Source organism: Gymnoscopelus microlampas (genome assembly GCF_963454915.1).
Source record: "Gymnoscopelus microlampas genome assembly, chromosome: 1".
NCBI lineage: Eukaryota > Metazoa > Chordata > Actinopteri > Myctophiformes > Myctophidae > Gymnoscopelus > Gymnoscopelus microlampas.
In genome coordinates this window covers 23,618,476-23,633,559 of record NC_139962.1, presented here as the reverse complement: position 1 = coordinate 23,633,559, position 15,084 = coordinate 23,618,476, and the positions used below count along the sequence as shown (strand labels likewise).

The 15,084-nt window shown below is 42.5% G+C and overlaps 1 protein-coding gene across 2 annotated transcripts in view; it reads left to right on the top strand.

Moving 5' to 3' along the window:
* LOC311059614 (semaphorin-4B-like) overlaps nucleotides 1–15,084 on the top strand; it is an 88,037-nt gene that overhangs the window by 61,133 nt on the left and 11,820 nt on the right. For both annotated transcript variants that reach the window (XR_014602179.1, XM_084077618.1), the window contains exons 9-12: nucleotides 10,415–10,596; nucleotides 10,900–11,050; nucleotides 11,826–12,036; nucleotides 14,420–14,535. Coding sequence is in view for 1 of the 2 variants with exons in the window: in XM_084077618.1 (XP_083933744.1) it covers nucleotides 10,415–10,596; nucleotides 10,900–11,050; nucleotides 11,826–12,036; nucleotides 14,420–14,535 (660 nt within the window). In the remaining variant the exon portion in view is untranslated. The remainder of the gene's footprint in view (nucleotides 1–10,414; nucleotides 10,597–10,899; nucleotides 11,051–11,825; nucleotides 12,037–14,419; nucleotides 14,536–15,084) is intronic.

Below are 15,084 nucleotides of genomic sequence, written 5' to 3'. Positions count from 1 at the left end.
GGTTGGAAACCGGTTAAACCATCTGGGTCTTCGTATCTAAGCAGGAGGTTGAAACATTACTTTCCACATTACTTTTCCTCTTCCCAGATTGCAGAACCCCCCCCCTCGGGCGCGTTCCTCCGCAATGTCATGTGTCCGTCTCCTTCAATCTCCCTCACAATGTCAGCTGCACCCGTCCCGCCTGCACCCATCCTACCGGCAGCGCGTTAGACAGCGCTCTGCAGGCCTCATTGTTATTCTAGGGTGCTTCTACCGGCTATATGAAATGCTTTTCCCCTCCCTGTTATGTGCAGGCAAAACATGTCAATCCAGCCTCCGAAAACAGCAGATCTATAAGCACACAACACGTCGCAATCCGACGAGGCGCGTCATAGCTGAAACGACGGTAATCATGGACTTCTCATGGTTCTCACGATTCAAAGTCAGGTCTTAAATGACCGTGTCGTCAGACACAGCCAGGAGGATCAACAAACTCATGTTTGTTGATCTTCCACATAGGAGATCATGGATGACCGCTTTCCACGTAGTCACGCCTCTCCTCGAGTTTGATATGGTCGGCCTAAACGAGTGGCTCGAGCGGAACTCCTCTCCCAAAAGTTGAACTATTTTCAGCTTCAAGCACCCAGGGCTCTGTAAAGCGCACTGAAACGTGATGCTCGGCCCTCCAGCGAGTCTTCACCATAGAAATGCATGGCAGAAAGTCACTGGCAGCTCAAAAACATGCTTTCTGTGGACTCGACCCCTAAAGGAGCATCTCACCTTTTTTCAACATACATATCCATATATGAGTTTTCACTAATGCTCACTATAGGATACTACCATTTACAGTACGTCTGCGGATGGTTTGAAAATGTTGCCTGCGGATGACATCATCGTGGTCATTTCAAACAATATTTGTTGTTTTTCTTTATTGATGCAAGAACAATGGCCTCTATTTCAGCTTGCTAACTTTCCAGGACAACCTGTCCCAGCATCAGCTCCTCAGCTGTATGCATGAAAATCAGTGACAAAACAAATCTCCCCAAACTGTGCATTGTCTTACTGCAGATGAACTATAGTGACAACACAATGACTCCTGCTGCTCTAGAATACATCTCTATTATCTCACTGGAATGCAGCACAGCAGCCTCTTGTCCGCTGCTGACATCATTTTTGAATTGTTTTCCTGTGGGAGTACAGTAGGAGTAGGGGCGCCGGAACAATTTATGAATTCACCCAGACATGGTTGAGTGCAGCCTCTTTGATAAACATATTGGACATGCTGTACACTTCAGATGGCATATTGTGCATAGCAAGCATCCGACGTCCAGTTTTGTTACCTTAATCAATGGCTCTCTTAAGAAATATCTGTCCTTCCTCCCTCCTAGGTTTGGGTAGTGAAATTCAGTTCCGAGGAGGAACCAAATCCAGTATATATAAACGTATTATAGGTTTCTATCTATTTCAAGTTTACCATTATTGAAATTATTCAAATTAGTTTACTGGGACGATTGTGTTTGGTGTTTGATGATGGGTTCTTACTATTTCTATGCATTTGATGTATTACCTCGTTTTCCTTGCTTACTGTAAAACGCTCTGGATTAAGAGCGTCTGCTAAATGCCTAAGTTGTAAATTGTAAATTGCAAATTGGTTCATTTAAACACCAGTATTTTCAGGACAATACATTTTTGCATTGGCTCTACCTCAGGTACTACTTATATCCACAGTTTGTACTAATAATAGGAAATACTGTTTAATTCAGTTAACACTTAAATCTATCTAAACATCTGACCTCCATTATGGAACCGAAACGGGGATCGATAAGAACCGTAAACCGTATCAATAAAATCCTAACGATACCCATCCCTACTTCCACTTGTGTATTCACTGAGTAAACACACTTAGCTCATCACACACAAGAATGGACAGGACACTGTGCTGTTTAAAATGTAAACTGAACAGCATAATGTTCAATCATTTAAACTATAAATTGAACATTGAACATTATGCTTGCATGTGATGTCATAGTTGTGTGTGAAACCATTTGACTGTGTTTAGCAGTCTGCTCGGGTGGCGCAGTGGTAAAGTAACTGCCAACCACCACAGAGGTAGTGGGTTCAAATCCACCGTGGTGCTATCTGGCTTTGTTGAGCGTTTACACGAACACAATTGGCCCGTGTTCAGGGGAGTGAAGTCGGGCAGGGAGGGTGATAATTGGCACTACATGTAATCCTACGGGCTGGGGCCCCACCTGTCAGCAGGGAGTGTTGGGCGGGAGGAGTAGGACTCTACGGGGTCTCCTCACTGGTAGGTGAGACAGTATGATACTACAGCAGTGACAATACACAGAAATGTGAGGGGAGGAATCAATTGGCATAACAATTCAATTGGGGAGAAAAATCGGTAAAAAAGCAAACAAAAATTGAAGACAAAAAAATAAAACTGTTTAGCAGTACAATGAGCATTAGTCCTTGGTCAACACGCTAATGGTTTAACTACTTAAACTATGGTGTCCCTATTCTACAAGCTCATACTGTAGATCAACTCTTTCTGATCAAGAGAATTGGTGTGCAGGGAAAAAAGGGAGAAAATATGAGCTCTGTGGAACCCCGGTCAAACGAAGTATATTGGGTTTAAGTGTTTCGTTTTGTGCAAGCACACTTCAAAGTATCCGAAAGAATTCTTCTGTCACATTACATTATTCCAGGCAGTAGAGTGTATCCAATCTGAACGCACACCCAGCTCACTGTCTGAACTCAGACCAGTAGAGAGAGACACCCAGCTCACTGCCTCACCTCGCTGCACAGTTAACACTGAACCAGTTGGCAGTAACAAAGTACATTTACTGAGTACTGAAAAATGGTAAATGGTGCATTTATATAGCGCTTTTATCCAAAGCGCTTTACATAGATTGTGCATTACATTCACCCATTCACACACACATTCAGACACAGACGGCGGAGGAAACCATGCAAGGCACCAACCTGCTCATCGGGAGCAATTAGCGGTTCAGCGTCTTGCTCAAGGACACTTCGACACTAACTCTGGGGGAACCCGGGATCGAACTGGGAACCTTGCGGTTTCCAGTTCACTCTACCCGGCCACTCTGCCCCTGAGCCACTCCCGCCCCTGGGATCCAAACTTATAAAAATGCATTGTAAATGAATCGCCTTCATGACAATCTAATGTTTTCACATTTCGCTGGGAAATGTCTACATTTTAACACATAAATGCAGTGATATTAATCTGAAATGTTATTTGTAATTTATACTTTTAAATACTTTTATTATCCAGGTACTTCTAGTGGAGCAATATTTGACCAGGAGTATCTATACATTGACTGACTCAAGTGCTGGGGTTGAGTGTTTTGTCCACCACTGGGTAGCATAAACAGAGCTCTGAGGACCCCACCCTGTTATGTTTAACACATTCATGTGGACAGCGAACGGAAGGAATCCTGCACCCACCACTACCTCTGTACCAGGCCATAGGGAAAACAACATTATGTTTGAATTTGGTTGCAAATATTTGAACAGTTCGAGTGAGGTGTGCTTGATTTATGTGACCAGACTTGTCCACTTCAGAGGAGGACTCGTCACTAGCAAGATAACGATACATAAAACGCCTCACATCGTTGCTGTCGGGTGGAAACCTTGTATGTTCTAAGTTCTCCAGTAAATGAGGGAAACTGACTAAATTGTAGTCACTATTTATTCACAAGCTCTTATTAATACTTGTCATGGGTTCAATATGTATAAAACCCACAGACACACTTAATCACTTTTACTTTCCAAATTATTCTAAAATAGGAAAATAGCTGATCTGCAAGCTCTACACGTCGACTTGTTGTGAGCTTGCAGAGCAGCTATTTTAGCTACTTTTGTGTGTCACTGTTGAACAACGAAATAGAGCATTAGTTTACGAACAAATATACAAAAAGCACATACAAGAGCGTGTATGGAGATACAAGGTTTCTGCCCAACAGCAACGATATGTTTGAATTTGGTTGCAAACATTTGAACAGTTTTAGGTGTGCTTGATTTATGTCATCCAAACAACTCCACTTCAGAACTTGTCACTAGCAAGATAACGACAAATAACACAGTATTTAACCAGTAGTGGGCCACTAACAAAGTACCTTTTCTTGAGCACTGTACTTAAAGGGATATTTCACTTTCAAATAAAATAAACATTAAAAAAAATATATGAAAAATAAATGGAAGAAATTATGGAAAAATCATGGCCCCCTCACGCGTAAGGGTGCACACATTAGAATGTTTATTTCATTTGAAAGTGAAATATCCCTTTATTGAATTTTCTGAGTATCTGTTCTTTACTTGAGTATTTGTTGTTTTTCACTCCACCACATTTCAAAGACAAATATAGCTGCAAGCAGCGATAATATGGGGCCAGGAGAGAGAAATGATAATTCCTTTAACAGGTCAGTTCATGAAAGTCCTTGCGGTCTTGTTTCCAATGAGTGCCTGTGAGCAATTAGGGGTTAAGAGTCTTGCTCAGGGACAAATTTCATTTCATCGACACATTTGCTGACCTGGCCTGGAATCGTACCTGGGGCAACCAGAGTCTCTGGCTCCCTAGGCGGGCTCACTAACCACTCAGCTATGGCCACCCCTCAGAGAGAGAGAGAGAGAGAGAGAGAGAGAGAGAGAGAGAGAGAGAGAGAGAGAGAGAGAGAGAGAGAGAGAGAGAGAGAGAGAGAGAGAGAGAGAGAGAGAGAGAGAGAGAGAGAGAGAGAGAGAGAGAGAGAGAGAGAGAGAGAGAGAGAGAGAGAGAGAGAGAGAGAGAGAGAGAGAGAGAGAGAGAGAGAGAGAGAGAGAGAGAGAGAGAGAGAGAGAGAGAGAGAGAGAGATACGGAATAGATTGAAGAGACATAGAGAGACAAATGGAATAGATTGAAGAGAAAGACATGGAAATGGAATAGATTGAAGAGAGAGAGAGAGCGCCATGGAAACGGAATAGATTGAGTCATGTTTTTTTGCATTTCAACTTAAATGAGTCTGCATCAAGTGAGGCTTGAACCGGCAACCTTACGGTCATGAAGCACTCTTAGGTAGCTGCAACACTACCTATAGTGCTATATCTTTGTCCAGGCTGATATTGTCTGTTGAGGATCACAAACTCTTGCCTTCTGTCATGACCCAAGCCCCTGTTTCACTAACACTAAGATCACTCGTTCACAAACCATTTACCAATGAAGAAATTGTACATCTCCTCAGAACCAAAATTAGTGAAAGTAGCCGATCTACAAGCTCACAAACCATTAAAAGTTGTCAGATTGTACATTGGCTATTTTCACAATGAAGTATGTTATACATTGAAAAAACATACTCTCATTGCTATCTGAAAAGTTGTGAGATTGTAGATCAGCTGTATGTAAAAAACACTCAATTAAGTATTTCATGTTATCTTTAACAATTGCAGATGTATTCATTGATAGTCATGTTGTGTGAAATGCAACTTAGATGAAGTCTGCACCAAGTGAGGCTTGAACTGGTGACCTTCAGGTTGTGGGGCACACATTTAAGCGAGAAGCCACCAACAGACAAGAACCTGTGAAAGGAGATCACAATGATGATACAGTTTCACGCAAATAGCTGAAAAATCCTGGGTTTAAGTGTTTTTCAAACTGCTCAAGATTGCGGACAACCTAAGGGCGGTGCTTACTGGTCAACGTGATAGATGTGTTCCTCATTAGTCAAGGCACATGTGTAAGCAGGTCTAATGGCTGTCGGCCAAACGAGGCATGACATTTGCCTGTTTAAAGTTTCAATTTTCAAAAAATTGCTATAGCGCCCCCGTTTGACCAATTGGAGTAAGATTGGTTTCAGTGATATTTGGAATGGCCCTTTACATTTCTGCAAAGTTTCAAAGAATGGTAAGTCTGCATGTATGAGTTAGGGGCAGATGAATAATTGTCATAAAACTGCAATATTCATTGGCTCATTAAAGCTTCATTTTTTCACTTATGGAAGATATTTTGCAAACGTTTTTAGGTATAGGTCCAAAGTCCATGTGTAAGAAGTTTCGTGCAGATTACTCAAAAATCCCAGGAGGAGATAGGTTTTAACTGTTTTTCATATAATTCAAAATGGTGGGAGATCTAAAGGTCAGAGGTCAAAAGTCAGAGTGTGAAAGTTGTTCAGCATGAGGAGACGCATGTGTGCATCGAAGTTTCATGGCTGTAGGTGAAACAGGGCATGAGTTGTACCTGATCAAAGTTGGCATTTTTCAATTGAGTGCTATAGCGCCACCTTTTGACGAAAGATTGTGAGAATTATTTCTTGATCGTTTTTCATGACCATCTATCATATGGCCGAGTTTCATAAAAAGCGACTGCACGGTTCAGCCAGAACTGCCAAAAGTGGCAGAAGAAGAAATGGAATAATGCGAATAACAATATGGGTCCATGCTGGAAGCCTGGCCCCATAAATATTGTAACCACTGATTGACCAATCGCACCCTGTCTGCAAAGGCCTTAACTCAAGTACAAATTTGACAAAGCAACTTTCACTTGTAATTGAGTAATATTTGACCAGGAGTATCCAAACTCAAGTACTGGAGTTGAGTACTTTGTCCACCGCTACAGATAAGGATAAATCACACACCTCACATACGTTTCTTTTCATGGTGTTCCAACTACTGTTTTGGGTTAGATTTGCCAAGTAGCTCCACAAGTTGTTTTTGTCTCTCCTCCCCGTCCCCGGCTCTCGCTGACCCCCTCCCCCTCCCTTCCACTCCCCTCGTCTGTTGTTTATTCAGGTGTGTGTGTGTGTGTGTGTGTGTGTGTGTGTGTGTGTGTGTGTGTGTGTGTGTTTTGTACACTTGTATAACTATACTTGTGAGGGACAAATGTTCCCACAAGTATAGTAGAATATGAGAAATAGAAAGTTTTCCTGGTCCTCATAAGAGAAATGGTTGTTTTTTAGTTGAGTTAGTAGTGAAATTGTGTGTGTGTGTGTGTGTGTGTGTGTGTGTGTGTGTGTGTGTGTGTGTGTGTGTGTGTGTGTGTGTGTGTGTGTGTGTGTGTGTGTGTGTGTGTGTGTGTGTGTGTGTGTGTGTGTGTGTGTGTGTGTGTGTGTGTGTGTGTGTGTGTGGAAGACTGCAAACCGCTCCAACAATAAGTGGCACATGTTTTCGGGAGGCTTGAATTATTATCGCAAATAGTGAAGAATCTTAACCGTGTCGTTTGGGTCTTATGCAGTGTGTTCTGGAGTACTGGTTCTCAAAGAAGGACCCCCCCCCCCCCCCCCCAGCGGCCAGCAGGGGGTCTTGTAAATCGGTTATTTAAAAAAAAAACATTGACAAATCTTCTCTTATAGGGCACAAAATATTTTTGGTTCGCGGCATATCAATTTGAGGGTCCTGGACGTGAAAATATTTGAGAGCCACTGTTGTGGAGGACAGCTACGATGAGCGCATGTAAGTGTGGGGGTGGGGTGGGTAGGGGGATGGGGGTGATTGAGTACACAAGTCCAGCAGCGCAGCAACAATGGCCACATGCAGACAGCTGAGAGAGCAGGAATGTGCTACTACTGTAGCCTGCTAATTGGCTGGCAGGGCCTGCTATAGTCCCATGTGCTTTCACCTCTCCTCTCTGGTCAACAAGATGATTGTTTGGGTTTAATGGCGACCCCCGGAGGACAAAGCCAGAATAGAATAGTTGTGCATTTCATTATCCACTGAAGGCAAGGCAAGTTTATTTGTAGGCGTACAGCATGTTTCAACCAGGAGGCAACGTTTTACACAAAACATCAAGAAAGCAATATAAAGACTGTAAAATAAACCCATTTATGAAAGGACATTTGAATATACAGTAATGAAAATAAGTAAAAACGGAAATATGAGAGAAATTACAGTGCTGAAGTGAAGAAATCTCAATAAAAGGCAGCGGCAAACAGATTTGTATCAGCTCGCCAGAGCTGATCAGTGTTCAGACCCTGCAACTAGTCGTCACTTTCTCATCAGTTTTTCCTCATTGGCTGGCCACTATATCTATAGTATCTGGTAAACTGTGGCGCTGTTCCTCACTCGGCCAGCCAATCTAAGGGCTAGCTCACTTTTGCAGAAGGAACCATTTTGTTAAGCGTTATGTGGACGGGATCACAGACTCGCAAATATGTCTTTATTTAATGCCGCGGAGCTGCCGACGGCTGAGTGCTGGGGCGGTGGCGGAGTGTCCCTCGTTTGTGTTCATGTATGTGTGAGTGGAAATGATCAGATCTAAACCTGAACTGAACAGTAAACAGAACCCGGACCAGCTTGGGAACACTATCATGAGGATTCAGTGATCATTGTGTCTGTTGTATCACCCCAAAACATGAGTGGACAGTACTTTTCAAGGGGGTTAGCTTGCTGCGAGCTGATGTACACTACAGTATATGTCATTTCTTGTTTTTTGTTTGTGTATTCCAGATATGTGGTGCTTAAAACTGAACACTGCTTCTCCACGTTTTAGTTCTGATTCTGGAGACAGAATCCCTCTGTGATTAACTCCTAGCGTGTGTGTGTGTGTGTGTGTGTGTGTGTGTGTGTGTGTGTGTGTGTGTGTGTGTGTGTGTGTGTGTGTGTGTGTGTGTGTGTGTGTGTGTGTGTGTGTGTGTGTGTGTGTGTGTGTGTTGTTTGGGTGCTGTGGGATGGTGTTAGCAGTGAGGTGTGTCCTGGAGGTCCGGGGCGAGGCGCTCTGCGGTTGGGCGAGTCCCATTGTTGTTGTTTAATCCTCCTCTTGTTTTTCATTGTTCCTGACAGTTTTTCATCATAACAGAGGAATGTCCCAAAGTGTGTTTACCAGCACCTAACATCTGTGTTTTGTACAGTGGAAGAAGTCCAGATCAGATTTAGTTTTACAAGCTCACAGGACGTTGTGAGCTTGTAGATCGGCAATTTTTTAACCATTATTTACAGGGAGTAAATGCTGCACTAGTGTCCTTTTCCCATCTAAATCTACAAAGTAACTCGTAACTAAAGTTTTCAAATAAATGTAGTTGGGTCAAAAGTCTGAGATGTAGTGGAGTAGAACTTAAAGCAACTATATATATAAAAATATAAATACATAACAAGCAAAGTAATATTACCCCAAAAATTGGGCTTCCATGCTGCAGCTTGAGAAGTGAACCATCAGTTCTTGGGTTCAAAGCTGTTATTATTGACTTAATGCAGCTAAACAACACCTCACCAGCTTTTTTAGTTTTGCCCCTGCAGTTTGAAATTTCAAAGCCCACAGTGATGACTCTGGTGTTCAGTACAAATACATGTTACATTAATTAACTATTTGTGGTTAAAGGAGTGTTCTCAGTTCATAGGGCTGGGCACCATGGACACAATTGGAATTATCTCACAGTGCAGATTGGGGTAGATAAGAAATCGTATCAAATTAGGGTCTGGCCTAATGTATATCAAACTGGTGGTCCTTGAAATTAAATACCTTGAGAATCACTGTGCTACTGTATGTATTCTTTTAAACGTTTTGGGCGACTGAACAAGTTCCCCAAACGACCTTCATTCTCGCTGTCGTTCAGATAAACAGGGTTTTGCTGTAAACATGACAGTTCCAGTTGAGATATTTTATCAGGGGTTCAGACATTCCCAGTGACTCCCCTGAGTCCAGAGATACACATGTTTAAGATTTCACAATATTCAGGCATGCAACTACTCCCATTCATTTTCATTGCAGTTTCCTACAATCCGAGATGCCCAAAGAAGGTCTATGGACCGAAACGTTGCCTAAATATTGTTGTCCTTATTGTGCAAGTGGAGACGGTGTGCTGGTCATTTTACTGTATTCTAGACATCTGATCCTTGCCTACGCACTCGTCTCTTAGCTGATCAGGTGTGCATAAGACCTTGCTTTTTCCAGTTTCCTACAATCCGCAATGCATAATTCTTTCACTTTATTTCTGTTACTGATCATGTGGTGTGATAGATACTTTATTACACTTTAACCACTTAAAGGAGCATTTTCAACCTTATCTTCATATAATTGGTCCTCACTAATGCTCACTATAAGATGCCACCATTTCTGTCTGCTCACTCTCTGTCTGATTGGAGGGATCTGGACAATTGAGAAACCTGCCTACCAATGACATCATTGATGAGGATTCCAAGCTAATAGAAACTACAGCGTAACGTGTTCGGAATCTTTCTTTCTGTAACTCCCTAACGTCAGAGGTTCTCAAAGGGGGTTCCTGGGGGTTCCTGGGACCCCCAGGGGCCCTTGAGGGGGTTAAATAATTGATAGTTAGGAACTAAATGTACCTTTACGGGTTTGTAACTCTGAGGGTATACAATTGGAAACCATTTGGTTCCATTTGTACACTCAGAGTTCTGGGGGTTTCGTGGCCCTAATTCATACCAAACTGGGGGGTCCTTGAAATGAAAAGGTTTGCCTGACGTAACGTGTTCCTGGTGTCCTCGCAGGGCGATAAGGGAGGAGAGCGCGTGCTGCAGAAGAAGTGGACCACCTTCCTGAAGGCTCAGCTGCTGTGTTCTCTGCCCGATGACGGCTTTCCCTTCAACATCATCCAGGACATGTTTGTTCTGAAGCCCACCGGAGACAGCTGGGAGAATACCGTGTTCTATGGAGTCTTCACCTCCCAGTGGTAAGCATTAGGGCTGCACCATATTAGGAAAACAGGCCATGTGCCATATAACATTGTTGAATGCTGCGATGACGATATGTCTTGCGCTATGTAAACAAATACTGAAGTGTCCACTGTCCAGTTTGAGTGTACGTGTCTTTCTGCCTTAGGTGTACTGGTCAGTTCCGCAGTGTGTGTTATTGAGTTATATCACAGGTATAAAGGAGCGTCGGGCAGTTCAGCAGTGTGTGTTATTGTGTTATATCACAGGTATAAAGGAGCGTCGGGCAGTTCAGCAGTGTGTGTTATTGTGTTATATCACAGGTATAAAGGAGCGTCGGGCAGTTCAGCAGTGTGTGCGTTCACCATGGCCCAGGTGGAGAGAGCGTTCAGCGGACGCTACAGAGAGGTGAACAGAGAGACCCAGCAGTGGTACACCTACAACCACCCTGTACCAGAACCACGACCTGGAGCTGTGAGTCTGTCTGTCTGTCTGTCTGTTTTCAGATTGTACCCATCCATCCCCCTCCACTAAATCAACACAAACATCATGTATTTCGTTGCTGTCGGGCAGAAACCCATCATTTCCATATTTAAAAAAAACGTTTTGTGTTTTCTCGTAAACTAATGCCCTACTTGACACAAAAGTAGCAGATCCACAAGCTCGAAGCGTGGCACGAAGCAACGCGCTTTGAGCTTGTAGATCTGCTACTTTTGCTATTTTTGAATTCGAATACTGAAAAGTAAGAGTTTTGGACATTATGAGGTTTCCATCCGACAGGCGATTTATAAGCCTCCAGCTATTTTGGTACACATGTATACTGTAAGTGTAGATGATGTGTGTTTGACCCGTGGATGAAGATCACTTGCCGGCATGCTGTCCGCCTGTTTAAAGACCACTGGCTTATGAAAGCCAACATCACTGATGCAACACATTCAAAATGTTTTGGTTGCATTAACATGCTTTTGTGATAAGATCCCGAAATTCTGGCTGTGGTTTTCAAACGTTTCCAACTGCAGGTCAGATGAGAGACCAAAATGATCTCTTAATGTTTTCTTTTGTCTTTTTTTGGCCACATTAACCAAAATACAACATAAGAATGTACTACATCTGCCAAGACTATTGTCTTGTCTTCAGTTTTCAGTTTTGGGACATTTCTTTTTTTTACATTATAACGATGATTTTGAGTTTCTCTCTCCCTTCCACCTGACCCCCCCCCCTCCCCCTTCCCTCTCTTTCTCTCACGCAGTGTGTAACCAACCATGCCAGGCAGATGGGAATACAGTCGTCCTTACATATGCCTGACAAGGTGCTCAACTTCGTGAAGGACCATTTCTTGATGGACAGCGTGATCCGTAGCGCCCCCCTGCTGCTGAAACGCAGCGTGCGCTACACACAGATCGCCGTGCATAAGATCCAGGGCATGGAGAGAGCCTACGACGTCCTCTTCATCGGAACGGGTATAGTGCAGTTTATTCTGTGATCGCAAAATATGGTCTCTCTGGTGTGGGGGAGTACCGCTCAGGCAAGAGGCAATCCCAGCTTGGCATGGAGAGATTTTGATTGATTAACACTTCCGTGACTAAGCAATCAATGGGACCGATTTTGAGAATTGAAAGTGGCTTAACTTCTCTCAGGAAGCTCTGAGAAAGTTCCCCTTTCATGACTTTTCCTAAATATATGTTTCAAACCATCTCTGTTTTTTTTTTTTTTTTAACTCATTATAAATATGAAATACATACCATGTATCCCATCCCAGCCGTTTTATTTCGGCTAAATTGATCGCTCTCCCCCTCTCTCCCCCTCCCTAGAGCACTTTACACCTCGAGACCCCCCACAGAGAAGCCCGCCGAGCGGCCGTAGAGAGCAGACTCTGCTGCGCTGCAAGTCTTATGTTGCCATGTCTGCTTATTATAAGCGACTTTGGGCTTGTTTTTCCACGTCTTTCTATTATTATTATTATTATAATTATATATATAATTACATCATAATGGTAATAATGTTCTACTCCACTACAGCTCAGAAGCAAATCTTGTACTTTTACTCCACTACAATTATTTGAAAACTTTAGTTACTAGTTACTTTGCAGATATAAATATATTTCATACTTGAGATTAGAGCTTCATGCATGTCCTTTTGTAAATAATTTTTTATTAGGTAAATATTTATATGGAAAGGTCTAACCAGGGACTGGGGTTGCAAATTGGCCTCGGCTATAAACCCCATTATAAACCCCATTTACAAGGTTTCATGCCTCACTGTTTTGTCAGGGCACAACGCATGCAGTAACATTTTCATAGACCTGACTGCTTATTTCTCTCGCAAAATTTGGCAGCCCAATGCTGCGCCAACAGTTCTGATCTACAAGCAGAGGGCTCGTCAGGCAGCGACTGTTTTATGTTTGTAGATCAGATATTTAGCGCAGGAATGAGCACATTTGTGGAACATAGCGATGTGTTCTCTTGTTGCGCTGACATGGGGAGGAGAGGGACAGAGAGAGACGGGACAGAGAGAGACAGGACAGGAGACGCTTCTGTCAGCGTGGACAGCTGATAGAAGCGGCGGAAAAAGATCAAATCTACAAGCATACAGCTTGTCACGCAGCAACTGTGTTGTGCTTGTAGATCAGATATTTTGCGCAGGATTGGACACATGTGGAAACATACCAACGTGTTGCGCTGTTGTCAGAAAGTGATGATAGAAGGAGACGCTTTTACACTTAGGCATAATAGGCAAATAATGTGAATAGTATTATTATGAATAATACTAATATTGGTTTGTCAAGAGATATCCAGTGTTTTGGACAATGGAGATAGTCACGTAATTAGGCAGTGGCTTCAGCGTTCATATAGGCTCCATGTTTCCCTCAAGAGTTTAATGTGACGCTACAGATTGCACTATTTTATACGCTTTTTTTTATATAAAGATTTTACATACAGAATCTGCAGTTACCATTACAACTAAATTACTATGTTATAATGTTTCTGCCTGCCATAATATGTGAGTGAGCTAACTGACTGAGCAGAGTGCAATTGAATGGCTATTTAAAAGACAATGGAACCCCCCACTGTGTGGGTGAGAAGGTGTCAGCTAGTCTGGAGCACAGAGGTGAGACAGGAACCAATAGGGGAGCTTGATTTCTTGATCAAAAAGACCGTTTTGCAGGCTGTGTGTTGGATAATGAAACCCCAGTCATGCCAGTGTTAAGCGCAAGGGGGCGGGGGGCGGGTGGGGAGAGAGCTATGTTAGTGCACTGAGTGTCAGTTGGGGCAAACGCAGTCCCCACATCATTTACGATTCTGTGCCTATCGGTACATAACTCGGTCGCCAGGCTCTCTCCCCACCCGCCCCCGCACCGCGCCCCCTTGCGCTTAAACTACATGCAAAAAGGCTGTTCGCCTCTGGTGTGGGGGAGTACCACTCAGGCAAGAGGCAATCCCAGCTTGGCATGGAGAGATTTTGATTGATTCATTGTAGGGATGGGACGATATGAAAATTTCATGTCACGATTATTGTGACAAAAATAATTGCGATTTACGATATTATCGCGATAATCAAAAATATGCTTAAAACTCTTAAAATGCCACTTTTGTTTAACCACTTCTTGAACCCCAGCATCCATAGTCTGGGGTGGAACATTTGCCAAAAATAGCCGATCTCGCGTTGTGAGCTTGTAGATAGGCTATTTTTGGCAAAGAGATTTATAGAGTGAAAAAAAGACTGTATCAAGTACGTTCTTTACTGGTGCGTTTTACCAATTCTAGAGGGTTTTAAGTGGTGAAACGGCATGCAGTTATTGTTTTTGCTTTATTAAAAGGTATATGGTTCCTCCTGTTTTCCCAGATGATGGGAAGCTGCATAAGGCCATCAACACCAACGATAAGATGCACATCATAGAAGAAATGATCCTGTTCTCTGAGCCGGAGCCTGTACAACACATCGAACTGGACCCACAGAGGGTACGTCAAAGACTTTTCCTAATATTTAACCCTTTAAGATCGGGAACGCATCTGTGTCATTTTAAGATTTACGAGCTTGTAGATCTGCAATTTTTTTTATAAATCATGAACATTTTGTGCAAATCTTTGAATATGTATTTTTTTAAAGTGAATATTTCTAACTCTGTTACAACTTCTGGGGGTCCCTGGAACAAAATATTTTGAGATGGGGGTCCACGGCCAAATTTGTATCATTTTGGGTGTCGGGTGATCCTTGACATGAAATGTTTGAGAACCACTGATATTATAGCAACATACGTTTTTTTCAAAAAACTGTTAGGATTTAAAAGATATTTAAAAGATATGAGTTAAAAATGTTCGCTTTAAAAACATATATTCAAAGATTTGCAAAAAATGTCATGGTAAAAAAAAAGAGCTTGTATATCTGCTATTTTTTTAATAGCCAAAGAAATCTGAAAATGACACAGATGCGTTCCCGGTCTTAATGGGTAAAAAAATATGCCCCTTTTTCTTTTTCTTCTCTTTTTTTAATAAATCTACAAGCTCACA